This window comes from Mercenaria mercenaria, chromosome 11 (assembly GCF_021730395.1).
Source record: "Mercenaria mercenaria strain notata chromosome 11, MADL_Memer_1, whole genome shotgun sequence".
Classification (NCBI taxonomy): domain Eukaryota; kingdom Metazoa; phylum Mollusca; class Bivalvia; order Venerida; family Veneridae; genus Mercenaria; species Mercenaria mercenaria.
This window is the reverse complement of record NC_069371.1, coordinates 32,636,284-32,650,175: the sequence shown is the minus strand read 5'-3', so window position 1 is coordinate 32,650,175 and position 13,892 is coordinate 32,636,284. Positions and strand designations below refer to the sequence as shown.

The window sequence follows — 13,892 nt, the reverse complement described above, 5'->3', positions numbered from 1 at the left end:
TATCTACCTGTAGGTAGTGATGGGCCGATTAGCGGATATAATCGATTGACGGCTAGAAAAGTCCAACCGATTCCGATAATCGATTATGTTTTCTCGGAGTCGATAGCGGGTACGAATCTACAAGGGTATGAACGAAGGTTTCCGAAGGGAAATACGGTGCGTGAGAATTTATGTTTACCTAGAAATATCCGAAATATGGACTACCTGCATACAAAACGGATAAAACAGAAGTATGCCGACAATCAAACGTTAGTATTTCGTTTCAGTTATCCAATGAAAATGGATTTAACATCTTAGTTAGGCACAGCTGATAACATGGCGGCGTCCATAGCATCAATAAAAGCGGGGCAAAATAAATTAGAGAAACTTTGATAAATTTTTGTATTTTACAACGGTATGCCTGAGGGAATTTATCTGTTGAAACTGGACACTAATGTCGTCAAATTTCCGTGTCCATGATGTAATTTCAATGGAAAGAACTTTGGTGTTTTTATGCAGTTGCAGTTGTCATCGAGTTGTCATGATTTTTTTTTCTGCCGAAATTCCGTTTACCCAGTACCGCTGACCAGTGTACATAAAAATAATAATTGAAACAGATTAAACTCTGATTTTTATCTGATCATTTTTTACCAAGCTTCATGACATTGTTATATGCCATAGCAACAAGTAGTTGGAACATGGTGCTACTCAGTAGTGTCAGGCTATGGTAACCATTGTATGAAAATATTTATATTACCGAAAAATAACTGAATTCATTTAATGATTTTCTACGATCACTATTTTTGTCAGCCAGAGAAAGACTGAAATATCTGTACTTTCTTCCTGTATGCTAGATATGTTACAGGTACAGGTATACCAGTCAACTGTCACAAATGACAGCTATGAGTCTATGATACATGTACACCAGATTGCAATTTATTGTTGTTTCTCTGTCTGCAACTAATTAGTCATTACTTGAAAATCAGGACTAAGGACTATTGGAAAATGCAAAAGGATATCACTCAATACCGTAAAATTTTTTGTTTTAAAATCCACACTTACCCTAGTTCTTTTAGTTCAGGCTTTATGCACAAGTGTACAGTATGCACTGACTTTGCAAAAACAGCTTGCAATATATACAACTATGCTAGGGACGGGCAAAAATAGTTGAAACTGGGCTATATATGTAACTGCTGTTGATGAATGACTGAACATAAGCGTAAAAAGTGAAATCGTAATGTGACGACTTAACGTAGAATCAATGACCAGTCAACATTTTGTCAAATAGCTTTGTAACTTTCAACACTTGTGTGCTATCACCATGTCCAGTTTTAGGAAAGAGTAAATGCCTCTGTTGGGGATTTTGACTAAATCATGGCCTCTTTTAAGTTACAAATCTTGGTTAAGTTTTTCGTAACTGTTCATATTTTGTGTAAACTATTAACTTTGATGTATAGCTTTCAAACTTTTATCACTTGTTTAGAAATAGTATAACAGACTCCAACTGTAGGTTAGAGTACATAACTCTGTCAAGTATTTTGGCTGAATTATGGCTCTTTTTGGACTTGAAAATTGGTTGTTTTTGTACAAGTCCACTTTTTGTCAAAATTATTTGGCATGTGGCTTTGAAACTTTGTGTAGGCAAAACTACATAGACAGGACAAGGATTTTGACTTAGTTGTGGCCCTTGTTTAGACCATTTTATATATAGCTATGAAAGTTTCAACACTTGCTTCCATTATGGTCTTTATCTGTAGACAAGAGTACATAACTTTTCTACTCAGAACTTCTTAGCTAGACTATAATGGTTAATGAGTGGTTTATGTCAAACAGTTAAGACAAAATACGGACATCAATTCTTTGAATAGTCGAGTGCGCTCTTGTTACTTAATTATGTCTCCAATATGGAGTGGGGGAGACATATCGATTTAGTGCTGTCTGTCACAAGTTTATCTACTAACTCCAACACCAGTGGGGGGATTTATACCAAACTCCCAGAAGTGATCATTACCAAGCCTAGTTGTGCATATTGTTGGCTTTTTCGGGTTCATTGATTTTCAGCTGAGTTATGTTTATGATGTCTTGGCCACATTTAGTATTGAGCAGATTTCCACCAAACCTCACAGGAGTGATAAGTGCCAAGCAGATACTTGGCATCTTCCAGTTGGATGATTTTTAGCTGGGTTATCATCGATTCATCCAATTTTATTCCATCATATTATAGACCATATGTTTATATATGACTGTGAGATGTTTGATTAAAATCCACATTGTAGAAAAATTTCTATTTGCAAAAATGCTATGAAAGTTGTGATTTTCCCATAGACTCCCATTATGAAAGATTGTGTGAGATCCAAATTTTTCAAATCAGTCTAGATAAAAAACAATGCACACGCCCCTTAGAAAGTATATTCTGAAGTTTTGAAAAATCAGGGTTTAATCAAATTCTACATTGTAGAAAAAAAATTCAATCAAAATGTGCATAACTACCTTAAACAAAAAGCTGTTCACAAAAATCTGTTTTAGCTCTGGTAGAGCCTAAATGTATGTTCGAAAAGAACCATTTTGAATAAACTTTGAAAAGGTCATTCTAAGGATACTACCAACCAAGTTTGATGAATATGAAACAAGCTGTTCATAACATTACATTGATTTCAGCTTTTTTACACTACAAAAGTGATGTCAAGTGGAACTATCTGAACAAACATGAAAAAGATCTTTTGAAGGATACTACAGACCAAGTTTGATGAAGACATCAGTAGAAGTTTGTTTTTTTCCTATTTCAAGTTCTGTCAGTCCTTAAATACTGTCAAAGTGAACAGTTTGCATAAACATTAAGGAGGTCCTCACAAGGATGTTATACCAGGGGTGTTTGAAAAGTATTGGGAAAAGTCTCATAACTTATTTATTTATATGGTTATTAGAATAAAAATTTCAGAAGTGATAGTTTGATATATTTTGTACATAATCCAAAAGAAAACATGATACAAATTACACTAATGCAAAATCCACTGTCATCATAGCCATGTCGAGTGACGTTGAGCGGGGCAAAGTCGGCAAATCGCGAAACACGTCCAGTGTTTATGTGTCTTTAAAGAGTACATAAAGACATCTTATTCTCGATGTCAAAAACTGCCCAAACATGTGCATCTTTTGTGCCCTTTTGTCAATTCCTGCGTAACGTCATGGGCTGAAATCTGACGTCATTTCCGTAAACAATGGAAGTAGAGAACATTCGTCTTGCTGAAGCCGTCAATATGACACTTGAACAGCGATATTCCAAAAAGTTTTATGTATTAATGGGAAAAACTAAATCAGAGACGCTCTCCATGATCCAATGAAGAAAACCAGCATATATATGAGTGGTTCAACATCTTCAAGAACGATCCTTTGCACAATGTTGCTGACCGCCCAAGATCTGGACGCCCATGCATGATGTCAGGAAAAGCACACTGTTGTCCGGGAAACAGTCCGTAAAATTCCAAAGGAGCATTTCAGGTCATCCTTTGACAAGTGGATTTGTAGGTGGGAGAAAATGTTTATCATGCAAAGGCAAATATTTTGAAAAGATGTAAATTTTAGAGGTGTCAGGCAGGCTTTTCAGGTGCCATATTCCAGTAATGAGTAGTTTGCCCTGCCCAACATTACCCAACGTTACCATAGTGACTGGGGATTTTGCAGTTTGTATCATTTAGTCATTTGGATTATGTACAAAATATATCAAAGTATCACTTTTAGAATTTTCATTCTAATATTTAAACCATATAATTGATAAGTTATGAAACTTTTCCATATAGTTTTCAAACACTGCTCATACTACTCTTGCACGGTATTTGTAACAATAACATGTTAAATGTTACTATTGAGAAAAGGGGAATCCGGTAGTGAAACCATTATCCGTGACAAAATAGTTACTACTTTTGAATCGTATTGACTATAAAGAAAACCCTGATAAACTCTGACTTACCAATAAAGACATAATCAACTTTTCCAATAATGTTTTCGTTATCGTTCTCTATTTATATATCAAATTTGGTGAAAATCCCATCAGATGGTTCAACAAAAACATTGTTTATTCTTTGTCTTTTTTTTTCAAACTCTGTCAGCCCCTTAATGCACTCAGGTAGGACTACTATTTGAAAAATAAACTTGAGAGGTTTATGCTACAGACTAGGTTTGGTCAAGTCTGATCAGTTCAGTATAACCTATGCAGAGCAACATCTGATGGAGACAGATATTTTGGTTGCTCTGGAGAGGTGTTATTGTCGGGAGGTTGTTGTCCGGAGGCTGTTGTCAGAGGTACTATGTCAGTTTTTGTAATATATATGTAACAAATAGAAAAAACAATATGTTTGCAGTTAATAGCTTTATTCCTGTGATGCATCAATTAAGTTGATTTTTTAAAAATTTATTTTACTTTATCAATTATTTTCCCCATAAATCATTAAAGCTTTCCAAGACAGAAATGACAGCAGACATTGTATACAGTTTTTCATGAGTAAACACACTTCTCTGCACTCGTTTACAAACTTACCTTAAAAGGACTGGCCTCCAGAAAAAAAAAGAAGTAAAAAATCTGGAAATAATGCTGTATTTCTTAAGAAAGCTTTAAAACTTTATTACTGACAAACTATAATTTTACAGAAACACATGAGAATTTGCTGTTTTTACTACTTTTTATGATGAAAGTCTCGATTGTAAATATCTATATTTCGCTACTTCCACTATAGCGCTATTTGTAACGACAACGGGATAATGTCTTTATTGCCGCGAATGTCTGGGTTTGATTCCTAACGCTGTCATCTTTTTTTCTTGATTTGGAATTTTTAAAACATTTTAGAAACAAAAACTCATAATTATTCTAATATTGTTCATAATATGACCAAACTTCAAGTTGAAAGAAAGATTATTTTTAGCCAAATCTGGAGGTCAGTGCCTTTTTCTGAGCATTGATAGAATATGGGAGTTCTTTTAAACATGTTGAAATGGTAACGGAAATTGTTGTATGATTGAGACATATGCTCAGATTGTTTTAAAAGACAACAATATATTGGCTGAAGGTTGCCAGGGGCGGATTCAGAGGGGGAGGGGTGCTGACCCCCAAGTGTCTGTGCATTTTATCGACAATTATAGGACGAAAGCTGGTAAAGAATTATTTATCTGGGAAGATAAAGTATTTCTTGATATGATACAATCATTTACATACCGCCTCAGCATCATTGCAACAAGTTGTTTATAATTATTTAGAAGTCTTATTAAATTTTGTTATTTCATTTTTAATACCAAATAAATATTACGTTCATATTGTTTTTTGTTTGTGGTGGGGCAATCTAAATGTGAATCACAGTACACAGTCAGGTAAAGTTAATGGTTTTGTATCAGTGTGTATATAGCTTATATAAATTATGATATGATTGTGATTGATTGTCCGATTAGCAGAAGAGAACAGAACACAACTTTGTTAACTCAAATCATATACATGACATATGAGTATACAGTGAAAATAATGTTTCAAGTATTTTGCGACATGGTAAAGGTGTGCGTTTTCCATTCATTACTATTCAAATTAGATTCTGCTAAGTGTTTTGATTAGCTCAGTTGGTAGAGCATCTGACTTGCAAGCAGAACATCACAGGTTTGAGTCCTGTATCGGACTACACATTTTTCTGCTCCTGTTATAATTTCATTGCTTGTGCATATTGGCATGTAGACTGACGGTGAATGTTAATCATGTACTGACTCAGTACATGTATACATAGCTGTAAATGACCAGAAATTTTGTAATACCACATATTTAATGACTTTTGTTCAATATAACCATCTTTTTTATGTCATGTTAAGTATTTATATGTATCTATAGTGTGTTAGGTGTATATCATTTTTATAATTTACCAGATTTTGCCAACATTGTTCGAATCTTAAAACAAGAGGGCCATGAAGGCCCTGTATCGCTCACCTGACCTACAGACCTAAAGATCATTAAGATTAACATTCTGACCAAGTTTCATTAAGATATGGTCATAAATGTGGCCTCTAAAGTGTTAACTAGCCATTCCTTTGAAATGACCCCGTGACCTAGTTTTTGACCCGATATGACCCAGATTCGAACTTGACCTAAAGATCATCAAGTTTAACATTCTGACTAAGTTTCATGAATATACAGTCATAAATGTGGCCTCTAGAGTGTTAACAAGGTTTTCCTTTGATATGACCTAGTGACCTAGTTTTTGACCCCAACTGACCCAGATTTAAAGTTGATCTAAAGATCATCAAGATTAATATTCTGACAAAGTTTCATTAAGATATGGTCATAACTGTGGCCTCTAAAGTGTTAACTAGCTTTTCCTTTGATTTGACCTGGTGTCCTAGTTTTTTATCCGACATGACCCAGATTCAAACCTGCCCTAAAGATCATCAAGTTTAACATTCTGACTAAGTTTCATGAAGATACAGTCATAAATATGGCCTCTACAGTGTTAACAAGCTTTTCCTTTGATCTCACCTAGTGACCTAGTTTTTGACCCCACCTGACCCAAATTTACAACTGACCTTAAGATCATCAAGATTTACATTCTGACCAAGTTTCATTATGATATGGTCATAAATGTGGTCTCTACAGTGTAAACTAGCTTTTCCTTTGATTTGACCTGGTGACCTAGTTTTTGATCCTACATGACCCAGATTCAAACTGGACCTTAAGATCATCAAGATTAACATTCTGGTCAAGTTTCATTAAGATTGGGCCAAAATTGTGACCTCTAGAGTGTTAACAAGCTTTTCCTTTGATTTGACCTGGTGGCCTAGTTTTTGAACCCAGATGACCCAATATCGAACTCGTCCAAGATTTTATTGAGGGTAACATTCTGACCAAGTTTCATTAAGATTGGGCCAAAAATGTGACCTCTAGAGTGTTAACAAGCTTTTCCTTTGATTTGACCTGATGACCTAGTTTTTGATCCCAGATGACCCAATATCGAACTCGTCCAAGATTTTATTGAGGGTAACATTCTGACCAAGTTTCATTAAGATTGGGCCAAAAATGTGACCTCTAGAGTGTTAACAAGCTTTTCCTTTGATTTGACCTGATGACCTAGTTTTTGATCCCAGATGACCCAGTATCGAACTCGTCCAAGATTTTATTGAGGGTAACATTCTGACCAAGTTTCATTAAGATTGGGCCAAAAATGTGACCTCTAGAGTGTTAACAGTCAAATTGTTGACGATGGACGGACGGACGGACGGACGACGGACGACGACGGACGACGGACACAGGGCGATCACTAAAGCTCACCTTTGAGCACTTCGTGCTCAGGTGAGCTAAAAATGGCAGAAGTATCTTCCTTGCATGGTGCTCAGCATTAATAAGATAGTGCTGGGTTTGGTTTAAACTTTAATGTGATACTGACAGGGTAGATTATGTCATGTGTCTAATTAATTTAATGCATGATGTTGCAGTGAGGCAGCACTATAAAGTTAGGTATTGAGCTCACTGCTACAAGTAGACAGTGCTGTTTATATGACTGTAAAAAGTGTTGAAGAAGTTAAACCAAACACAGCATGCTAAAAATTAAATATCCAAAAATCTTCATTGCAAAAAATTTCTAAATTTGAAGACCAGAATTATGTAAGTTACCTCAAATAAATATTTGCAACATTGCAGAATTCGTATTCTTCTCAAAAAAAAAAAAATGCAGTAAATATAGATCTTTGTTTGTAAGATGATGAGTTGAACTTTAGGGGACAAGTTGACCTGATAAGCAAATTTATTTATATATGAGCTGCGCCATGAGAAAACCAACATAGTTTGCGACCAGCATGGATCCAGACCAGCCTGCGCATCCGTGCAGTCTGGTCAGGATCCATGCTGTTTGCTTTCATAGCCTTCTGGAATTAGAGAAACTGTTAGCGAACAGCATGGATCCTGACCAGACTGCATGGATGCACAGGCTGGTCTGGATCCATGCTGGTCGCAAACCCACTATGTTGGTTTTCACATGGTGCGGCTCATTATTATATATGTGTACTTTTCAGAATATGGATCATTGTTATTCCAAGCAAAAAGAGCAACAAAATGAGAGAATTCCATCAGTATTTGGCACCACTGATCATAGCTACAACAAAATATGTGACAATAATTCTAGAACTCCAACTAACAATCGTAAGAGAGAAAGAAGTACACCAACTGGGAAAACTCCTCAACAGCCTTCAAAAATTGGAACTGCAGTTTTATCTGTAAGTTGTGCTGTAAAAACAAATTAATACTGTATGTATGCTAGTGCCTATATATACAGAAAATACTTGAAAATACATTAGATTGAGTGAAATCAAACCATTTTTGTATTTTTAATAATAGTTCACAAATTATAAAGAAAATATTTGCATCTTTTTCGTACTTAAAGTTAGATGTTATGTTCAAAACATACTCCTCTTCCATGTTCCCGTGATATCTGTGTGGTGATTATTTGTCCTTATGTTATTTAATGCAGGGTCAGAAGCGCAATACTCCTTGGACAGATCCAGAGAAAGAATATTTCATACAATATGTCCAGCACACACCACAAAGTGAAACACTTACAGATTACTGGCAGAAATGTGCTTCAGCCATGAATGCCAAATTTCCATCTGGGATGCGTAATGGTATAACATGTTTAGATTGATCTATTGTGATTAAATTTGGTCTGGCGTACATCTGTATGTCTGTCAACAACTTCCTCATAATCGCCTTAGACCACTTTTTCAGTTTGAAATTTGTAAAGTTCAGTTGGAATCTTTCTCAAATGAGTGATTTAGTGACAAGTCTGATGATATTACAATCTATGAGAAAATCTCTGAAATAGACTGGATTTGTCATTATTACATAGAATTAAGAAAAAAAGTGACAAACATTCCAGTTTTTTGACAAATTCTTTATTATCAATCTAGTGATTGAAACATGATTTGTTTTTTCACTCAGGGCTGTCATGCAAGGGATTGTCACAAAGGTTATTTATAACCCCATCAAGAGGTCATACAGAATCCTCCTTGGATGAAACTGACATTGCATCTGGATTCAGTATGTTGTCAACCCAGGATGTAATGACACGGAATGTAGGGACAGACTGCCTTTCCAGTTAACACTAACTCAGTTCGTATTCATAGTAATGTTAGATGCTGTTGGCAATTTCCATATTTATGTTCTGGGCTGATTATCTACACTGTCGATAAGATTTTTTGAATTTCCAGATAAAATCACAAGGTATTTTATGTTCATAGGGCTTTATCGCCCCTAACTCCAGTAAAATGAAGCAGTCCCAGAGCCAGAAGTATTGTTTCCAAAATGAGTGTTGAATTTGTAGCCTTTTGCCTTTTAATTAATATAACTTTAACTTTCCAGGCTGTGTGCTATTTACAAAATAGTTAACTTAAAGTCAAATTGTCATCATTTGTGCATGTTTTTATTTTTAAGTTTCGATGTTAAAGATGGTGAATGGTTGTTTATGGAACCAAGAAAAAAACTTGAGGTACATAGGTACATTATTGTGTAAATGTCCGCAGTAAATATTAGCCAAGTAATGATTTTAAGCTCGACTATACGAAGTATAAGGAGAGCTATCCTACTCGCCCCGGCGTCGGCGTCTTTCCGCATCCCCACCTTGGTTAAGGTTTTGGTGCACTTTCTCTTTTTTCAACTTATCTCTGTAATTACTTAGTGGATTTGATTCAAACTTGAAATACTTATTCCTCATCATCATCCACATTATCTGACATAAGGGCCATAACTCTGGCACCAATATTTCAAGAATTATCCCCCTTTTCACTTAGATTTTCAGGTTAAGGTTTTGATGCACTTTCACTCTATCTCTGTTATCACTGAATGGATTTGATTCAAACTTAAAATAGTTGTTCAGCATCATCACCCACATCATATGACACAAGGTGCATAAATCTGGCACCATTTTTTCATGAATTATGCCCCCTTTTTACTTACAATTTCAGGTTAAAGTTTTGGTGCACTTTCACTCTACCTCTGTTGTTACTGAATGGATTTGATTCAAACTTAAAATAGTTGTTCAGCATCATCACCCACATCATATGACACAAGATGCATAACTCTGGCACAATTTTTCATGAATTATTCCCCTTTTTACTTAGAATTTCAGGTTAAAGTTTTATGCACTTTCACTCTATCTCTGTTATTACTGAATAGATCTGATTCAAACTTAAACAATTGTTCAACATCATTACCCTTATATTTAATTGTTATTATACAATGCTGTAAATGACATGTTCAGAATTCTTCAGATTACAGATAAATCTGCTTAAATGTAGTATTTTCCAGTTTTACAAGAATTTGTTTTCCTCTCTATAGTTCAGTGTAAGAATGCTTCATATATTATACCATGTATGAAGAAGTCTGGGTTCAAGTCCCAGTGGAGAGTATTTTACCATTAAAAAAATTTGTGGACTGGACCAAAATATACCTGTTCTTCCAAAAAAAAATAAGTTACCGATACTAAAAAAGTAATGTAACAATAGGGCCATGATGGCCCTATATCACTCACCAGAGTTGGTCTGGCTTACTGACCTAGATTTTTACCCCGCATGACCCAGTTTCGAATTTAACCAAGCTGTCATAAAGACAAACATTCTTGTCTTAGTTAAGTTAACTTTATAGATTTATTTCAGACTTGAATTAGTTGTTTCTCATTATCACCCATATCATATGACACAAGTGTCATAACTCTCACACAATATTTCATGAATAGTGCCCGTTTCACTCAGAATTTCATTTTAAAGTTTTTATGTACTTTCACACTCAAGCATCGAAATAGTCAAGCATACTGTCATCTCTGACACCTCTTGTTTAATAGTAATTGTATTGAGGTGATACAAGCTGACAAAGATTAGCAAAGAGAACTTAGATGTATACAAGGCATGGTTGTTTTACTACACATCCTTCTTATTTTACAAGATCAGTAACACATTTGTATTGCTGGCATTTTTTGTTTAGTTAGTTGGACAGTTTGAATTGCTGTCATAAGAAACATTCAGTTTATAGTGACTTTTTTATTAATCATTAGGCTCTGGTACTCCACGGCAATTTGCAAGAGCTCTCATGTCATCATCATTGGCAGAAGAAATAAAGGCTCTCCTGATTTTTGACATAGAAATGGACGCACGGGAATGTTGCTCAAAAAGTAGGATCCTGAGTCATAAGCAGTACAAAGTTCTGAAAGAGTTCAAATGGTCAGATATTTTAAATGAGGTTGTAACTAGACAAGCCACATCGGCTGAAGTGCTGTTAGCAGTGGCTTTGCCTACTGGCAAAATTGGCTGTAGAAACCCTACAGAAGCCCTCTGTCCAGTGGTAGCAACTGTCTATGGAATGCTAATGAAGCAGTGGTCTTGGCACTTGAGTGCAGTTCAGAAGTTTATTACTGCCAGCCTTGCCAATGAGCAGACACATCAAAAGGTATACATGTTATCAATGTTGATCTTGTTTTTCTTTTGATATCTGGAATACCATTATATTTATGCAGGGTATTTTTCCATGGAAAAAAGTCAAATACTTCTTTGTCAAAATTAATGGACCAGAAACAATAATTTCTGCCTATTGTAAAATGTATCTCCAAAAAGTTTAGAACTATAAAACCTAATATCTTGAAGTTGAAAAATAAAACTGTTTTCAGACCAAGAAATCAGGCTCATGAAGACATAAGGACTTTATCTTATGGGTCCTTAAGTAATTTATGCAGCATACTGATGTAAATATAACCTTGATTTTGTCTTATGGTCTAAATGCCCTGAAAAGAAAATTAGATGACTTTTCAATGCATGAAAAAAGTCTTGTGGAGTTCAATGACTTCCCATTCGGCTTTTTGATTGCTACAAATTAGCAAATTTTGGGCACGTTTAGTCATTGATTGATTCATGCCTTCAGTTTTGACTAGCAAAGTAGTAACTTTTTGTTTTATGACATTCGCTCTGAAAAAAAGGGCAAATGTATAAAAAGCAATGTTGTATATTTTTGGTGAATGGTATTCCTGTTGTTCCCTTAAAGTTTCAAGTTGTTTTATATTTTCTATTTTGTTGTTGCAGTTTGTTTCAAGTTTCCAGTAAAAGATTTGGATGCTAATTACCTTTCACCACCTGTCACACAGTTTACAATCCTTTTGGTTAAAATCTCAATGACACATGTGTGGTACTGTTTCCATGTGCCATAAGATATTTCCATTTAGGTAATGTAATCTTTTCTGCTGTTGTTTTGTTACCAGTGTTCAACGAGACATTTGCATATTCATTGCCTTTCACATCACCAGACATATGATTTACAATCCCTTTGGTTTAAATCTTAATACCACATGTGAGATAATGTTTCCATGTGCCATAAGATATTTCCATTTAGGGAATGTAATCTTTCCTGTTGTAGTTACAACTTTAATGTTGGAGTTACATTTTGAAAAACAGTCTTAAGTAGTGAGGTTTTTTAAGAACTGACTACAGAATGTCTTGGACACTTACTTGATGTATTTGGTAAGCATATTGTAAATACACGGAGAAAAAAATCAGCACCTACCCACAACTCTCAGTGTTGGAATAAAACTACACACTTTTCAGAAAATTTTCCATTGAAATGGACCTCTTTTTGAGAAAGACTTTAAATTTTAGTATCTGTTTGCATGACATTATATTGAATGTATATGTATTGAAAAAAAATATGCTGATTTGACATATTTAATTCCAGTGATTTTACTTACATTGTAATACATTTCACAGGTGTATGATCGTCTGCAGAAAGTAGGTGTCAGTCTAAGCCATAATGGAATGCTACAGTTTATGACGGGTGTATCTGGCAGCTTTAATTCTGAGCTAATAGACAGTGTGAAGGATGGGAAAAGATTTAGGATTACCGTATTTTAGTGTGTATAGGTCGCACTTTTTCTACCCATTTTGCTGCCTGAAAAAGTTCCTGCGACCTATACGACAGAACATTGCCAGCAGTTTTTTTTTCGGGCCAATTTTCTATTTTCTGACCGTAGCTCTCGCAAAATTACGTGCATCTGTTACGAACGAACAAAATGGATAAAAAATATCAATATCGGCGGCTTTTCAACCAATAGCGGTTACTTTCAATAAAATATATCGTAAATAACCCATACAGACTATTAAAATTACGAATGACTTTAATTCAAAGATGTTTTTGCAGTCTGAATTACGTTTGTTTCTACTTTCGTTTTACTGGACGCCATTGACATGTACTCCGGGTTGGATAAAATCCGGACAGATCCGTCCTCCATTCCAAACATTGTTTATACTAATTCTTAGTGTATTAAAAAGCTTGAATGATTATTTTTTACTTTTGATTTTTAAATAAAAGAAAAAATCCAAAAAGAGATATTTTGTTAATCTTTTTACTCAGAATCAAAAGAACGCGGTTAATTACATGACACGGAAAGGTGTTATAATTGCTGTGCAAACAATTCACACTTAAACTTGCATGATAACAGACGTCTGCTGCCAATTAGTGTCAAAAAGCCGCTTTTCTTTGATGTAGTCTGTTACCGATACTACTGTTGGTACGAAACGGTTGGGAACGAAAATAACACAGTCCGATTTCCACCAATCAGGTTCTGATAATAATTCAGTCCGCCGCATCAATATGGCCGCCGCCATAACTTTTTTGCAGGTAAATATTAAATATTGCTGGGGAAAAAATCCGAAATTTAACTGCGACTAATACGCTAGAAGTTAAATTTTCCGACCATTTCCAGAGCAAAAATTAGATGCGGACTGTACATTACCGCGACCTATACACACCAAAATACGGTATTGGTGATAATATCAACTCTCATGTTGTTGTTGCACAGGCAAGAAAAAATGTTGGTAAATCAGGACACATGAAACATTGATTTGGATAAGCAGCTAGAATTCGA

At 35.1% G+C, this 13,892-nt stretch overlaps 1 protein-coding gene across 1 annotated transcript; it reads left to right on the top strand.

Annotated features, from left to right (window-relative positions):
- Positions 1-8,010: 8,010 nt before the first annotated feature.
- LOC123530736 (uncharacterized) lies at positions 8,011-9,480 on the top strand. The gene is made up of 4 exons (XM_053517086.1): positions 8,011-8,211; positions 8,466-8,616; positions 8,933-9,103; positions 9,425-9,480. Exons 1-3 carry the CDS (start codon positions 8,014-8,016, stop codon positions 9,091-9,093), a joined length of 510 nt encoding a protein of 169 aa, XP_053373061.1. The 5' UTR covers positions 8,011-8,013; the 3' UTR covers positions 9,094-9,103; positions 9,425-9,480.
- Positions 9,481-13,892: the final 4,412 nt, after the last annotated feature.

Coding starts and splice junctions, on each gene's coding strand:
- LOC123530736 (XM_053517086.1), top strand. CDS start 8,014: ATGGATCATTGTTATTCCAAGCAAAAAGAGCAACAAAATGAGAGAATT. Junction 8,212..8,465: donor TTGGAACTGCAGTTTTATCT/GTAAGTTGTGCT, acceptor TATTTAATGCAG/GGTCAGAAGCGCAATACTCC. Junction 8,617..8,932: donor TCCATCTGGGATGCGTAATG/GTATAACATGTT, acceptor TTTTTCACTCAG/GGCTGTCATGCAAGGGATTG.